At 40.1% G+C, this 17,363-nt stretch overlaps 1 protein-coding gene across 1 annotated transcript in view; it reads left to right on the top strand.

The window, feature by feature from the left end:
* The window catches only part of LOC137650148 (NHL repeat-containing protein 2), a 98,877-nt gene that overhangs the window by 43,574 nt on the left and 37,940 nt on the right, over positions 1-17,363 (top strand). The window contains exons 5-8 of the mRNA XM_068383300.1: positions 8,164-8,326; positions 16,074-16,211; positions 16,376-16,465; positions 17,010-17,155. Of these exons, the coding sequence (XP_068239401.1) occupies positions 8,164-8,326; positions 16,074-16,211; positions 16,376-16,465; positions 17,010-17,155 (537 nt within the window). The remainder of the gene's footprint in view (positions 1-8,163; positions 8,327-16,073; positions 16,212-16,375; positions 16,466-17,009; positions 17,156-17,363) is intronic.

Below are 17,363 nucleotides of genomic sequence, written 5' to 3'. Positions count from 1 at the left end.
ATCACCTGTGGTTGCTGGAACTCTCCCTTCCTTTGCGGGGAGAATCACCAACTACGGTAGCAAATGTTGATCGTGTCTTTCCTGTCTGCGGAAAAACTTTCTTCTCCCTGTGGTCTCTTCTCCTTTTGGTCTCCCCTTTGGAGGATTCTTGTAGTGAAGAGAGAGATTCATCCACTCCCCTGCTGAGGGTGTAGTTCCTAATGCTTGAAGGATCGCTGACAGCGGCAGCAAACAGTGGACGCCCTCCCCATCCGTGAGAGAATCTTCCTTTTCCTGGTTGGTCTCCCCTTCAGGTGATTCCTCCCACAGGAATTGCGTTTGCCTATTCTCCGCCATTGCCCTTTAGAGCAGGCCTCTTCATGAGCAGTCTTGTCTCGTTATAAGACTTGCCTCGCCTACTGACGTAGATCCTTAAAGATCCTATGGGAATTGGATTCATCCATTCCCTGCCTTTGATCTTCAGGAACAGGCCATCAGACTCGTCTCGCCTGCAAGACTCGTCTTGCCCAGCAAACTCGTCCCGTCAGAAAGATTCATGCCTAGCAGACTCTTCATGCCTAGTCGACATCTGCAACTCCCGACGGAGATCCCGAGAGATCTCCCTCAGCGACTCTAAACAGCTACATGTGAACATCTTTCACTACAGGTATACCTCAACTTACATCGTATCGAGGTAAGTCGGTTTCGAATTTACATCCGTTGTCAAAAGTAATGCATGGAAAAATAAAAATCCCGTTTTGAGTCATGTTGTTTGACTTTCCATCTATCTGCCACAAGTATTTTAGTCATAATATCACTGGAATAATGTTAAAAGCACATAAAACATGTATTTAACAATAGATGAGAATTAAAGTAAATAAAATTATATTGAAATACTTACATGCATAGTAAACGTTCACGTAATGAACATAAATCCTAGCAAGTGAGCTATAAAAGCAGCTGTAACTGTGTTATATATTAGTTGATGGTCTTTAAGAGCTTAATAGTGGTGTTTTTATGATAGTTCAACTATCAACCATTCTAAGCATTAACTGCACATAAAATCATGTTATTGTACAATAGATAAGAATAAAAGTATATAAAATCATATGAAAATACATTTTTGTATGCTATTTTTTTTTATTTTAAGTGGAACTTAACAATCAACATTTACTTTTTATTATTTATGGTTGTGATCAGCTGATTCCAAGAATATCAAGAATAGCAAACAATAATTTTCTAATTTGATCAATATAAATTACTACAGTAATGTAAATTACATCAGCACCAATTTGTAATAGACCATCATAGTTTTCATGCATTTTGTTTATGCTTACATACATACATATACCAAGGCACTTCCCCCAATTTTGGGGGGTAGCCAACATCAAACAAATGAAACAAAAAAGGGGACCTCTCCTCTCTACGTTCCTCCTTGCCTGACAAGGGACTCAACCGAGTTCGGCTGGTACTGCTAGGGTGACACAGCCCACCCTCCCCCGTTATCCACCACAGATGAAGCTTCATAATGGTGAATCCCCTACTTCTGCTACCTCCGCAGTCATCCGAGGCACCGGAGAAAGCAGCAGGGCCTACCGGAACTGCGTCACAATCACTCGCCATTCATTCCTATTTCTAGCACGCTCTCTTGCCTCTCTTACATCTATCCTCCTATCACTCAGAGCTTTCTTCATACCATCCATCCACCCAATCCTTGGCCTTCCTCTTGTACTTCTCCCATCAACTCTTGCATTCATCACCTTCTTTAGCAGACGACCATTTTCCATTCTCTCAACATGGCCAAGCCACCTCAACATCTTCATATCCACTCTAGTTGCTAACTCATTTCTTACACCCGTTCTCACGCTTACTACTTCATTCCTAACCCTATCTACTCGAGATACATCAGCCATACTCCTTAGACACTTCATCTCAAACACATTCAATTTCTGTTGAATCCTAACAAAACTCAAAGTATGATTGTAAGTAGGTCAAGGACGGTGGCTCCTCAACATCCGGATCTCAGTATTGATAATGTTTGTTTAAATTTGTATGACTTTTAAAACTTTAGCTGTGATTCTCGACTGCAAATTTACTTTTGAGAAACACATTAGGTCTTTGTCTTCTTCAATTGCACAAAAAATTGGCTTGTTGAGAAAGTCTTACAAGATTTTCGGTGATCAATCTATTCTGAAGAAGTGTTTTGATTCTTTCATTCTACCTTGTTTTGAGTATTGTTCTCCTGTCTGGTGTTCAGTTGCTGATTCTCATCTTAATTTGTTGGACAGAAACTGACGGTCTATTAAATTTCTTATTCCTGATCTAGATATTAATCTTTGGCACTGTCGTTCAATTAGTTCATTATGCATGTTGCATAAGATTTTTCATAACTCTGACCATCCTTTACATTCAGATCTCCCTGGACAATTCTATCCTGTTCGTAATACTAGGCAGGCAGTTAATTCTAATAGCCAGGCCTTCATCATGAGGCTCAATACTACTGAGTATTCTAGAAGTTTTATTCCAGCTGTTACCAAGTTGTGGAATGATCTTCCTAATCGGGTAGTTGAATCAGTAGAACTTCAGAAGTTCAAAGTTGGAGCAAATGTTTTTATGTTGATCAGGCTGACATAAGTCTTTTTATTGTTTATATATGACATATCTGTTTTTGACATTGTTGATAGTTTGTATAGGACATATCTGTTTTGACGTTACTTTTTTTAGAATGATATATTGTTAATTTATTCTCATCATTTATTTATTTCCTTATTTCCTTTCCTCACTGGGCTATTTTTCCCTGTTGGAGCCCTTGGGCTTATAGCCTCTTGCTTTACCAACTAGGGTTGTAGCTTGGCTAGTAATAATAATAATAATAACTCCGATCCATACATCACAGTTGGTACAATCACTTTCTCATTCAGAACTCTCTTTACATTCATGCCTAACTCTCTATTTTTTACTACTCCCTTAACTGCCCCCAACACTTTGCATCCTTCATGCACTCTGTGACGTACTTCTCCTTCCACTTGACCATTTTCTGCAACAACAGACCCCAAGTACTTAAACTGATCCACCTCCAAGTAACTCTCCATTCAACATGACATTCAACCTCCCACCACCTTCCCTTCCCAAACATCTCATAACCTTACTCTTACCCACATTAACTCTCAACTTCCTTCTCTCACACACCCTTCCGAATTATGTCACTAATCGTCCAAGCTTCTCTTCTTCGTCTGCAACCAGTACAGTATCATCCGAAAACAACAACTGATTTACCTCCCATTCATGGTCATTCTCCTCTACCAGTTTCAATCCTCGTCTAAGCACTCAAGCATTCACCTCTCTCACCACTCCATCAACATACAAGTTAAACAACCACGGCGACATCACACATCCCTGTCTCAGTCCCACTCTCACTGGAAACCAATTGCTCACTTCATTTCCTATCCTAACACATGCTTTACTACCTTTGTAGAAACTCTTCACTGCTTGTAATATTCTTCCACCAACACCAAATAACCTCATCACATTCCACATTGCTTCCCTATCAACTCTATCATACGCTTTCTTCAGATCCATAAACAACATACACCTCCTTACCTTTTTCTAAATATTTCTCGCATATCTGCCTAACTGTAAAAATCTGATTCATACAGCCCCTACCTCTTCTAAAACCATCCTGTACTTCTAAGATTGCATTCTCTGTTTTATCCTTAATCCTATTAGTCAGTACTCTACCATACACTTTTCCAACTACACTCAACAAACTAATACCCCTTGAATTACAACACTCATGCACATCTCCCTTACCCTTATATAATGGTACAATACATGCACAAACCCAATCTACTGATACCATTGACAACACAAAACACATATTAAACAATCTCACCAACCATTCAAGGACAGTCACACCCCCTTCCTTCAACATCTCGGCTCTCACACCATCCATACCAGATGCTTTTCCTACTCTCGTTTCATCTAGTGCTCTCCTCATTTCCTCTCTTGTAATCTCTCTCTCATTCTCATTTCCCATCACCGGCACCTCAACACCTGCAACAGCAATTATATCTACCTCCCTATTATCCTCAACATTCAGTAAACTTTCAAAATATTCCGCCCACCTTTTCCTTGCATCCTCTCCTTTTAACAACCTTCCATTTCCATCTTTCATTGTCTCTCTTCAATTCTTGAACCAGCCTTCCTTACTCTCTTCACTTTTTTTCCAAAACTTTTTCTTATTCTTTTCATATGAATGACCCAATCCCTGACCCCACTTCAGGTCAGCTGCCCTCTTTGCCTCACTTACCTTGCGCTTTACTTCCACATTTTTCCCCCTATATGTTTCATACTTCTCTACACTATTACTCTGCAGCCATTCTTCAAAAGCCCTCTTTTTCTCTTCCACTTTTACCTTCACTTCTTCATTCCACCATTCACTGCCCTTCCTCATGCTGCCTCCAACAAACTTCTTGCCACACTCATCACTTGCAATCCCAACAAAATTTTCCTATATTAACTTCCACTCCTCCTCTAAATTACCAGTTTCTCTTATTTTCACTTTGTCATATGACATTTTCAAACTTTCTTGATTTTTACTTTTTACTAGCGGTTTTATTAGATCTTCAACCCTCTCTAACTCCCTTTTACATCCACCTTACTCTATTCCCCCACTCTTTTGCTACAACTAATTTTCCTTCCACCAAAAAATTATCAGACATACCGTTAATCATACCCCTAAACATGTGCACATCTTTCAATCTTCCAAACATTCTTTTAGTTATCAACTTACAATCCATTAATGGCCTTTCTACCACTCTTCCATTTTCCACTCTTACCCATGTATACTTGTTTTTATCTTTATTTTTGAAAAAGCTAGAACTTATCACCATCTCTTGCTCAACACACATATCTACCAGTCTCTCACCACTCTCATTTTCACCTGGTACGCCATACTTCCCAATGACACCTACCTCTCCCGCGCCCACTCTAGCATTTAAGTCACCCATGACAACTACATAATTCCGTCTACCCAGTCCTTCTACACACCTAGTTAATTCATTCCAGAACTCATTCCGCTCTTCACTTTTCTCACAACCTGGCCCATACGCACTGACTAAAGCCCAACATTCCCTACCCAACCTAACCCTTACCCACATTAATCTAGATGATATCTCCTTCCATTCCACTACTTTACCTGTCATCCATTCACTCTTCCCCTTTCAATCCCAGACACACTACCAGACATTTCACCAAACATCACTTCACCTTTCCCTTTTATCTTTGTCTCACACAAAGTCAATATATCCATCCTTTTATTCCTAAACATACTTCCAATCTCACATCTTTTACTCTCTCTCGTACTACATCCACGCGCATTCAAACACCCCAAAACTAGAGTGCGGGGAGCAGTCACTCTCCTCCCAGCTCCACCTCTTTGATGTCTCTCAGGATTATAATACAGGAGAGGGGGTTCCCAGCCCCCTCGTCCTGTCCCTTTTAGTCGCCTCTTAGACACGCAGGGATACGTTGGCGTTATTCTAATTGTTTTATGCCCCCGCAGGCGCCATAGATGATATTTATAGATGATATTATTAGTTACCATATGAATAGGCTCTCTCGGACAGGAGAATGCTGGATCCTGGGTATTAGGTGTCCTTGGGACAGGCACTTGCCCACTTTCCTGCACCACTGGCCCCCTTCTTGCAGTCTGATAGTGTTTTTTTTTTATCACCGCAGCCTGGCTCTGGAAGTGTCTTTTGGCCACCTTTCTTTCTGGAGAAAGTCATTTCACATTGGTGCCTGTACCTGAGATTCCTTTGATCGAGTTTGAATGATCACTGATGAGTACACTGGGATCTTTCGAATTATCCTGTCCCTGGGAGACAGAAGGTATGGGCCAATCATCCTGGATGTTAGATGAGTAAGACTTCACCAGGAGAGTCCCACTCAATTCTTTGCCTCCAGACATGCAACTGTTCTCAGATGCGTCAAAGTAGCGGTTGTGCGTTCTCATGGGCAACCTGGTCACCTGAGGTGTGTGGTCAGTTGAAGTACTATTGCACATTTTTGGCCTTGAATGCAAGCAGTATCTCTAACAACAAGAATTCCAAGAATGTTTGAGGAGACTTGTTATTGTTGTTTGATAAACAGCATAGAAACCTATGTCAACAAGCAAGGGGGCCATGGTCTTATTTCCCAACCCTCTTTGCAAATAAACAAAGCAAATGTACATGTAGGTGGTGTATCAACGTTGTAGAACTGTTAGCCAAGTACAGTCCAGGCAAGAGGAATGTTCTGGTGTACAGGTTTAGTTGCTGGGGGCAGGTTGTAGGTTGGATATCCAGACCAATTGTCAGTTTACGAGGACTTCTTCCAATGCCCATGGCATCATCTGTATTTCTACCTCTCCTCTGTTATGCTTATTTTGCCACTGACCAACAGTGTTAATCCCACCAGCCTTTAGGATAACCACGTTTGTTCCTGGATGATTACATGCCAAATGGTTCCTGCTGTTAGCACCTCTAGAGAGCTACCCTTGAACCACCCTTCCCTATCAGTTGCACCTTCAAGAGGTCCCTCCATTCCTTGAAATTGATTGCATTTTATGGTTGGAGGCTATCCAGCTTCTCCTCATGAAGGCTTTTTCCCTTGTGAAGGCTTTTCTCCCCATGAAGGATTTTCTCATTGTGAAGGATTTTCTTGAGATTTGCCAAGATTTCTTGATAACTACATTCTGCTGCAGCTGTATATCAGGAAAGGTAGGCCATCTTCTGTATGGAAGCGGTACTTCTCTGGTTATAGCTTTTGAAGAGGACCTAACATCTCATTCGTGAGTGGCAGCATCTATCTGATTGCATGAGACATTAGAGTGTACGTTTCTATCTTTGAGGGGTTAGGTATCAGATTGATGTAGAATTCACAATGTCTGAGTATCATACTTAGATTCCAAAGAATCTACTGTTGGACAGGTGATGGAATTTGGTTAGCCAAACAAATTTCAGACTTTTTAAGGTAGTATACCCACAAGTCTTCCAACTTCTGTTCTCAGCCCTGTGGTGGCTGCTTTAGTAGTTATGTAGCTACCCCAGGTCACCTGTCTGTGGTAACGTCGTCAATGTATGTCTGGAAGAAAGGTAGTATGTCTAGCTTTTCTGCTTTTTCTTTCATTCCCCATTACTTAGGGATAGATTTTTGCAAGATTACATGTATTTGACATTGATGCTTGTTAGCTACATTTCTGAGCACTGTTCTTATGAGACTGGGTCAGTAAGTAGCAGTTCTCCCCATCCTTCTTTTATGAGGGGGAGGATGGTGGAATGAATACCAATCCTTTGGTTATGATGCTGCAGGTATTTATTTAGGAAAGACGCAGTACTGGCCATATCTTATCATCCTATTCATCCCTATTATGTGCTGATAGGAGGTTGCTTGATTCGTATTCACTTCTCTACTCCTTTACGGGACCAATGACTGGCTTTTCCAAGGAATAACAAGAACCAATCACTTTTGTTCCAGGGGAGATCAAACTCACCAATAAGTGAATCTCCCTATTCTCAAAGACAGAAGGTTTGTATGCGCCTAATAACAAATAAAACATTTTGAAATTAATTTTTTTTTTCATAGCTATATAAACCCTAGTCCTTTATTAAACTTAAGCTTTCTACCTCAACCAAACCTCTTCAGTCCTGAATTAAAGGTCAGAGGTGAGGAGTCTTTGACAAGCGGCTGACCGGGCCTACTAGCCTCTGCTTACCACCTGTTGCTGTTGTTAACTACCTCGTTAACCATTTTAACAGCCCTCTCACCTCTGCTGAAAACATTTCCCTATTTTAAAGTACTCAGGTTTGTACAGCTACAGAAAGTAAAAACTATTTTTAATCTTTTTTGTTTTTCGTGAGGTTACATGATTAAAAAATTACTTTGATTATAATTTCTACAGTATTTTTATGGGGTGTCATGTGGAAAAAATTAAGGTAAATTTTAGTTTTCCTCTTCTGTATAAAGCTTCCTTTGGTGTATACAGTATTATTGTAAATTTCTTGAAGAAATTCATGCAGATTTTTTGTAGTCAATAGTAAACTTTAGGAATAGATTTTGTGGTGTGCGAGGAAATACAGTAGATACTGAATTTTGATTTGTGTATGGGAAGATTGTTTGATTACACAGAGTTTTTTTTTACAGTGCTTTGATAAGGAGACCCTTCGTGGTCGCTCCCTCTACTCACGTAAATGCTACTGGAGAACTTTTGTATCCTGGAAAAGTAGCAACTTACCCTGGTGGCATTGTGGTTTCTGACTCTGGTCACAACAGGATTTTGTTACTTGACAAATCAGGAACTGTAAAGGCAAGATATTTTATGTTGCATTGTAATATGATAGTTGCTATTAATTTACTGTACTTAGTAACCATTTATGATTATGCCGAAATATTATTTGATACTTTGGCAGGTCCTATGTCACAAGTTTGGTTTCAATAAGGCAAAATCTGAGGCCAAGGGAAGTTACAAAAGTGGAGCTCTTCCCTGGTCAAAAGGCCTTAAGGGGACCGTCCACCATGTCCGCCATTTTTTTTTCTAATGATCCAAATTACACAATTTCTATATACAGTATTTATGTTTTAGACATATATAATACCTTCATCATATAAAAATTTCAAGTCATTTGATCAAAAACTTTTGGATTTATTAGCAAAAATCATGATTTAAAAAAAATATTTAGGTACATTTTTCCTCACTACTATAATACCAATTGTATTGAAACTTATACCACAAAAACTACTCTAACAACCGAACAATTCTGTTTGACAGAATTTCGATTTTCCTTTCTGTTTTTTTTTAATGAATTTTTTTTTCCCTCGTCTAGAAGGAAAATAATCGTGAAAAAAAATGTAAAAAGAAAATCAAAATTTTGTCTGACAGAATTGTGGGATTTTTATTCTTCTTTTCAACAATATCTTTTTCTTTAATATCAAACTACAAATAAGTGAGAAAAATGTACCTAAGTGGGAATAAGTATGTATTTGAGTTATGAGCTCCCAAAGATTTGCAGCAAACTTTCGCTTCTTTTCTAAAAGAAATCAAGATGATATTATTATGATAACTTTAATTGTTTATTCCTACATAAATGCACCCTAAACGAGGTATTTGATCCCTCAGTTTACTATTCCTATGTTATGAGTTGCCAGCGATCTCTAATTGTTGCCAGTGTTTTAGTTAGCAGGTTTCAGCTTTGTACTCTTATCCATGTTTTCCTATTTCTTGGTTCTTTTTTCTTGTTCTCCACTTACTTTTTGTTCTTTCTATCACCTTATGTAACATTGGCATTGCTATAAAATTCCAGAGGACGTTTTGAAAGCACAATCAACATACGAACTTCAAGTAAATAAACACATGAATTATAATTTCTATATGTCTTTGGAAACTTTGCTGATGTTTTCGTAGCTGGTAGTTTTCATTCACCTACTCTCTACCAATGCCTTTCATTTCTGCCAGAGAGAGAGAGAGAGAGAGAGAGAGAGAGAGAGAGAGAGAGAGAGAGAGAGAGAGAGAGAGAGAGAGAGAGAGAGAGCGCGCGCATCTGTCAAACTCAGTCATACAGACGACGCCATGAGGATGACGTCATCATTTAAAGGCCGATATATCTTCATTGTTTGGACAAATGATTGACTATTTGTTCTTTCTATAACCTTAGGTAACATTGGCCTTGCTATAATGTTCCCGAGGGCATTGTGGAAACACAATGTACATATAAACTTCAAGTAAACAAATGCATACATTATAACTTCTATACATCTTTGGAAACTTTGGCTTCTGTTATTGTAGGAGTGGATTTCGTTCATCTACACTCTACCAATGCCTTCCATTTCTGCCAGACGTACGATAGATCGAAATATAAGTGAAACATCGCTATAGATATGCAAAATTAACACACAAAGACGATTTTGTCAAACTCAGTCATGCAGACGACACAGTAAGGATGATGTCATCATTTAAAAACCTCTATATTTTCGTTATTTGTAAAAATAATTGGCTGAAACTTTAGGGAGTATGTACGACATGTTTATGCATACATAGAAGCAATAAAACGATTTTCGATTTCTGAAAGTTGTTATGTCAATACCCCATGGCGGACGGTCCCCTTAAAGCAGCCAGAAGGAAAGCTATATATCAGATAGCAGGCACCTCTAGCTCTCTTAGAGCAGGGTCTTCCACTCGATCTATGCCACTTCCTTTTGTACTCCAAAGGAAGTATTACAGGATCCAGGACAATCCTCGTCCTGCCTTAACTCTAGACCCGTCGGTGGAATCTCTCACACCGAACGTTCCACTGCAGTGCCTAGCCTCCTTGAGAGCCTCCCTTTCTGTCTCTGAGCTACTCAACATAGAGCAAGGCACGAGGTATACCATGCGGGCTGCTTCCAGGCTTGATCTATGGTTCGGGTCTCTGGGATACAGTGAACCCTCGTTTATCGCGGTAGATAGGTTCCAGACGCGGCCGCGATAGGTGAAATTCCGCGAAGTAGTGACATTATATTTACCTATTTATTTAACATGTATATTCGGACTTTTAAAACCTTCCCTTGTACGTAGTACTGTTAACAAACCACCCTTTAATGTACAGAACACTTAATGCATGTACTACAGCACCCTAAACTAAAACAGGCACAAATATTAAAGGCGATTTTATATCATGCGTTTCCTAAACACCTAAAAAGCACGATAAAAAATGGCAACCAATGTTTTGTTTACGTTTATCTCTGATTATAATGAAGAAACAAACGCATTTACACATCTCTGTATAGGTTAGTTTTTGCATCAATTATATTGATTATTCAGTACATTATGTTGATTTGGTTATTACTAATGTTTTACTTAATTTTTCTTAGGACTTCCCAAATGAAATGTTCTTCTTTATGACGCCGCCGGAAACGACGGCGTCATAACGTACGTTCAGTTAACAAACTAAGGAATTTAACGCCATGATGAAAGTGATAAATAATGATATTACAGTAAAAGCTTTTATAAAATATGTTATTACAAATATTATTTACCGTATCTATATAAAATCATACATACGTAGCAAAGCAGGAAAACAATCTACGAGAGAGAGAGAGAGAGAGAGAGAGAGAGAGAGAGAGAGAGAGAGAGAGAGAGAGAGAGAGAGAGAGAGAGAGTTGTTTTACATACGTAAATGTAAATTTTAAACAAACAAAAAAAAGCCCCATTTCATATAAAATAGATTACAAATATTTTACTTTATCATATTACAGTAGTCTGTATAATACTGTAAAGTTCAGTACAGTATGTTGTTGTTATAGTCGTGGCGATGAAATTCTCACGAAACAAAAACACGCCAATTGATTACAACAGCTGATTCATCTCTCTCTCTCTCTCTCTCTCTCTCTCTCTCTCTCTCTCTCTCTCTCTCTCTCTCTCTCTCTCTCTCTCTCTTCGTGTTATACAATACTTACATTTAGATGAAGAAACTAAAATTAGTTTTCTTAGTGTCAATTAAATACGAAACTAAAAAATTAGGCCGAGTCTACATCCATTTCAATCATAGCTAAAAATACGGCATCCGATTTCATCAGCAAACCACTATTTTTTGGGAAATATCATTTTATTCTAGAAAATTGCCTCTCTTTAAATAGTTAATTGCACATTAAGAAAGCGTGTACTTTTGTTTTTAAATTTCGGGTGTGTTTTAAAAATCGAGTATTGTTGACTTCTTTTTGTTTTACTTTTGGCTGTGATTAGATCAGCTGTCATCTAGCTGCTGCTCTTGAGTGTGTACGAATACACTAACAAAGTATCATTTATACCATTTCTTAACTTATTCAAACCGTCTACAGTATACAGTTGATATTACATAAGCACCAATGTGTTATAACCTATCATATTTTTTTGGTTATTACATTTAAACCCCCCCCCTCTCTCTCTCTCTCTCTCTCTCTCTCTCTCTCTCTCTCTCTCTCTCTCTCTCTCTCTCTCTCTGTGGGCTACTTTTCACTACCTCCCATTCCTTACCTCTCTATCTCTCTAACAAATGATATCTTTGTTGCTCCTCAAAGTTTCATTTATATTGAAAATCGATCATGATTCAATTTTCCTTACTTTCTCCAATCTAGCACCATTGGTCACATCGCGGTATTTTCGATATTTCCAGAAAATCCGCGATATATGTATATACATGGGTTATGAAAAAAATCCGCGAAGTGGTGAATCCGCGATGGTCGAACCGCGAAGTAGCGAGGGTTCACTGTACATCGTTCGCTCTGCGGATCTTTCCAAGGAGACTATCAGGCGGTCCTGGGAATCTTTCCCTCTGTCCTGTACCCAGACCTTGGAATTTCTTTCGCACCATGCGGTCAACTTGTGGCTGAATACGATTCTGAAGATAAGGGACATAGTGATAGGAAGATTCCTCAGGCAGATGCCGAAAGTGGAGGGGACACGCCTACGGAACTCGACCCCCGAGGGAATTTCTCTCTTCAATCCTGAAGAGGTGGAACGAGCAGCTGATAGGTTGGAGAAAATCCTCCAAGGATTCTCTCCTCCATAGAGCCATGACTCAAGGTCGTCAGTCTTGGCCTTATGGGAGGGCTCCTCGACCCCCCAAAGATCAGTCCCTGCTCTTCCTGTCCCTCTACATCAAAGACTAAGGTGTCTAAGAAGCCCTTTTAGTCCGACTAGAAAGGTGGTAAGTCCTTCAGAGGAAGGAAAGGCGGTAGAGGAGGTGGCCGCTCCTGCTAGAGAGGGCAATCCTTTCATCAGTCCACCAGTGGGAGGATGCCTGCAATGCCTCTGGCATAGATGGCAGCATGACGGGGCCAATCCCTGGATGATTGCAGTGGTCAGTTCAGGATATCGTGTCCCTTTCATACAATCTCCCCATCCTCTGACTTGGAATCCAATTTCTCTAAGCTCCAATGCAAAGGGATCAGCAAAGGAGCTGGCCCTCCGGCCCGAAGTCCTGACCATACTGCTGAATGGCGCTTTTCAAGAAGTCTTAGACAGGTCTCCATGCTTCTACAGCCATGACTGGAGGATGGAGACCAGTTGTAGATCTCTCACCCTTGAACAAGTTTGTCCTTCAAACTCCATTCAGGATGGAGACGGCAGACATGGTCTTTCAAGCGGTAAGACCAATGGACTTCATGTGCACATTGGATCTCCAGACGCATACTTCCAGATCCCAACCCATCTGACTTCAAGGAAATAACTAAGGTTCTTACACGAGGGAAGACACTGTCAAATCAAGGTTCTCTGTTTCATTCTGTCAACAGCACCTCAGGTCTTCACCAGGGTGTTTGCCCTAGTGTCAACATGGGCTCACAAGAACGGCGTTCGTCTCCTAAGGTACCTAGACGACCCTTCTTCATCATCGAGACATGCTTCTCGTTTTTTCAGGATCTGGGGATCGTAATAAATCTCAATAAACCATCACTGCTTACATCACAGAGAACAGTGTACCTCGGTATGTTGATAGGCACCGTCATACAAAAAGCCTTTCCATCAGACAACAGAGTACATAGGCTGAGAAAAGTGGCTCGTCCCTTCCTGAGACGAGAAGATATACCAACCTGACACTGGTTGTGCCTCCTACGCCATCTAACCTCCCTGATCCGTCTTGTTCCCAACGGTCGCCTCTGGATAAGATCCCTCTAATGGGGTCTCGAGTCCTTGTGGGACCAGCACACCAGGTCCCTGGACATCCTAGTGCCAATGGGCCAGGAAAAATTAACGGATCTGCAATGGTGGGTGGCAGAAGAGAATCTCTGCAAGGGCCAAGATCTTCTTGTCCCTCCTCCAGTCTGATAAGAGACTGGCTCAACAAGACCAGAGCATCCAAAAATCTAATGATCATCCTCATATGCTTTGACATCATTCAGAATGGTTTCTGCACCTTCTCCAACTGGTAGCAGATCACCCGAGAGAACTTCCTCCACATCCAGATATAGTCAAACAACCACACGCCAACATCTATCACAAAAACGTCCAGTCGCTTTGGCTTCCCGCTTGGAGACTATCCGGCGTCTCCTCACAGAGAGGCTTTTCCCGACAAGCTATGAAAAGAGTGTCCAAACATCTACGTAAGTCCTTCATGGCAGGGTACCAGGCCAAGTGGACAGTCTTCTGTGGTTGGTGTTGTGGAAGGGTTATCTCTCCCCATGATGCCAATATTCCTGTAATAACAAGACATCCTTATTTACCTTTGAGAGGAAAAACTCTTTTCAGTTTCGGCGGTGAAAGGCTATCGCTCAGCTTTAAGCCTAGCATTTAAATTGAATGGAGTAGATCTTTCCTCTTCGTTGGAGCTTTCTTTTCTCATACGGAGTTATGAGATCACTTTCCCCCAGTCGGAGATTAGACCTCCTCCTTGGAACATGGTTTGCATCCTGAGGCCCCTTAAGGGTCCTCCTTATGAACCGCTACGCCATGCAACGGATCGTAATCTTACTTTGAAGATATCGTTCCTACTCGCTTTAGCGTCAGCAAAGAGAGTTACAGTAGTGAACTACATGTTCTCTCGTACGACATCGCCCATTCAAGGGGATGGGGGCAAGTGACACTCGGCTTCGTCCCAGAGTTTATTGCTAAGACTCAAAATCCATCGGTCACGGATCCTAGACTCGGGGCCTTCCAGATAGTGAGTCTCCGTACTGTAGCCAATGACCCAGATTAACTGTTACTTTGCCCAGTAAGGAGTTTGAGATATTATCTTAAATGTACTGCAGCAACAAGATCCCAGCTTTCAGCCTTATTTGTAAGCTCTGGCAGAATGAAGAGAGGGTCACCGAAAACACGATCTCTTCTTGGATTCGTAGTCATAGAGTTTGCTCTTCAACAAGACCCTCCTCCAGCTTGATGACCTAGAACTCATGATTTCAGGGACATCAGCACGTCTAGCATTTAAGAGAAACTACTGTACTCAGTTTCTCAAGAGTTACAAGTGGGTGTGTGGAGCTGCAAACAATCTTCACCGCCCACTATATCAAAGACATGACCCACAGAAGGGTCGATACTTTACTTTCGGCTGTATGGTGGCTGCACAGCAAGGGGTTAAGATACCTCAAGCTCCTTGATGGAAAAGCAGCAGATGGTTGAGGGCACTGGTTACCCGAGCTAAGTCTGGAATGAATGACAGTATGTATGGCTTTCCTCTCTTTAGTTTCCCCTCTCATGGGGTACAACTCTGTGGGTTCACTGCAAGCTGACTTCAACCTCTGCAGGTAAGAATCGCTTCCTTGTGTATCTGAGTATAGAGGATAATTAATTATACTGTTCACGTCCCCAATGTTTTTTGAGGATCATGGGAACGTCTATTATGTAAGACTCCTGTTTTTAAAACTTGACTTACCTAGACGTTCAGATGATATTTTCTACAAAGGCTTTTTTCTTTTGCGCAGGCTGCAGTAACCCACACACCAGGGGTTATTAGCGTGGTGTCAAGGCTGATCTTAAGATACAATCTAACATTGTTCTAGGACAACCTGAGTCAATGGCTAGGCAAAAGCTGGACTCCCACCCACCTAAGAGTGAGTCGTCCTATGTAAACTACGGAAGGTTTGTTAGTGCGGGAACAAATGACAAATTTGGAAATTAATTTTTATTTTTCCCTAACTAATACAAACCTGTAGTTGTTTACAAAAATTGTCCCGCCATCACCTGTCCCCATGAAGTCCTGCTTGCAATTGAAAAGTGAAGCAGCTCTGTGCTGTGAGTACAGATAGGGGTACTTCCAGCCACCCCCTACCGACCTACAACAATGGGACGGTAGAGTTGTCACCTTGCATTTTCTTTCAGCCTATTTGCTGCCTTCCAGCTTTGCCGAAAGAAATATCCTATGTAAACAACTACAGGTTTGTATTAGGGAAAAATATAAATGATTTCCAAATTTGCCATATTTAGCTTCAAAGCTAGTTGAATAGCTTTGTCTAATGTTCTTGTTTAGCATGGGAGTATCAGATTGAACCAATATGAAATTTTCAACTCTTGGTAAGTCATGTCAGTTTTCTGTGTTTTATGTTTAGTGTACAGTACAGTAGTAAAAATATCAGTATCTATAGCAGTTGCTTTTCCCCATGGACAGAAAGTGATAGGTTCTGGGCTCCAAGGATTCAACAATGGATCTTTTTCTGATGCATCATTCAGGAATCCTCAGGGAATAGTATATCACCATCCAGACACCATATTTGTCGCTGATACTGATAACCATTCTGTTCGTAAGGTAAACACCATAGACTAGAATTTCTTCTGGTTTCTTTTTTTATCTTGCTAGTGAAATTATAATAAAAAAGTTTGTTGCATTAATGTGTTCAGCTTGGATTTAGAAATGGACATGAATTTTTTCCATCATGAATAGGGCATTTGTTCTTCAATCCTCCTTTGCAGATTGATATTGTATCGGAAGAAGTGACAACATTTGTTGGCACAGGCAAGCAGGGCTTTGATTTTGATGGTGGTCAAGAAGCAAATAAGCAGGTTAGTTTTTAATTATGGTATTATAATCAAATTTTTGAAGTAAACCAACTATTTTATTGATATATTTAGTTATGTCCAATATATGTAATTAATAAGCTATTTAAATTTGAGACCCTTGCAGTGTCGATCTAAAGTGGTTCAATTAGTGTAATCAGCTTGGTGTCATTGCTTTGGATTTTAAGTATTGAACTTTTGTAGGTAGTTGTCTTTGGTTTTAGTTTTTTATTATTAAATTTGAAGGGATTCATTTAACAGTCTACATAAAAGAAATTAAGCTTAGTTCTTATTTACTGTTTGTTACTTCATTATAGGTCTAGTCTATGTGAATGCAATAGAAGTAAAATCAAGAAATTGTTGAAGCAATCTTCATTTTAAGGGTATTATAACAAAGCAATTGTTTACGTAAAGAAATGTTGAATGCTCGCCTTTTATTGTACTATATTTCAGATGTAAATACTGTATGCAAGATACACATAATAGCTGCTTTACAAGCAATTGTTTGTATATGTATGTGAAAGACTGATGATGAAATGTTTACTTTCAGGCTATATCATCTCCATGGGATGTGTGTATGGCAAGAAGTTTGGATCAAACTGGAGAGTGTGGAGACAATTTATTAATTATAGCAATGGCTGGAACACACCAGATATGGGGGGTATTTTTAACAGAAGGAAAATGGTTCAAGGGAAGGTAAGAATTATTACTATTTTTCATTTTAAAACAAAGATTGTACAGTACTCTTTACGATGGTCCTCAGATGTGCGAGTAATATTCCATCAGATAAGTGATGTATTCTACTTGTCTTTCTGGATTTGAATGTTATTCTCTCTCGGCTCTAGGCAAGAGGAGTTTGTAGGAAGAAATTAATTCCATGCTCTGACCAGTGTCTTGAAAATCA

This window comes from Palaemon carinicauda, chromosome 11 (assembly GCF_036898095.1).
Source record: "Palaemon carinicauda isolate YSFRI2023 chromosome 11, ASM3689809v2, whole genome shotgun sequence".
In the NCBI taxonomy this organism is placed as follows: domain Eukaryota; kingdom Metazoa; phylum Arthropoda; class Malacostraca; order Decapoda; family Palaemonidae; genus Palaemon; species Palaemon carinicauda.
The sequence above is the reverse complement of the archived record's forward strand: the minus strand, read 5'-3'. Positions and strand labels throughout refer to the sequence as shown.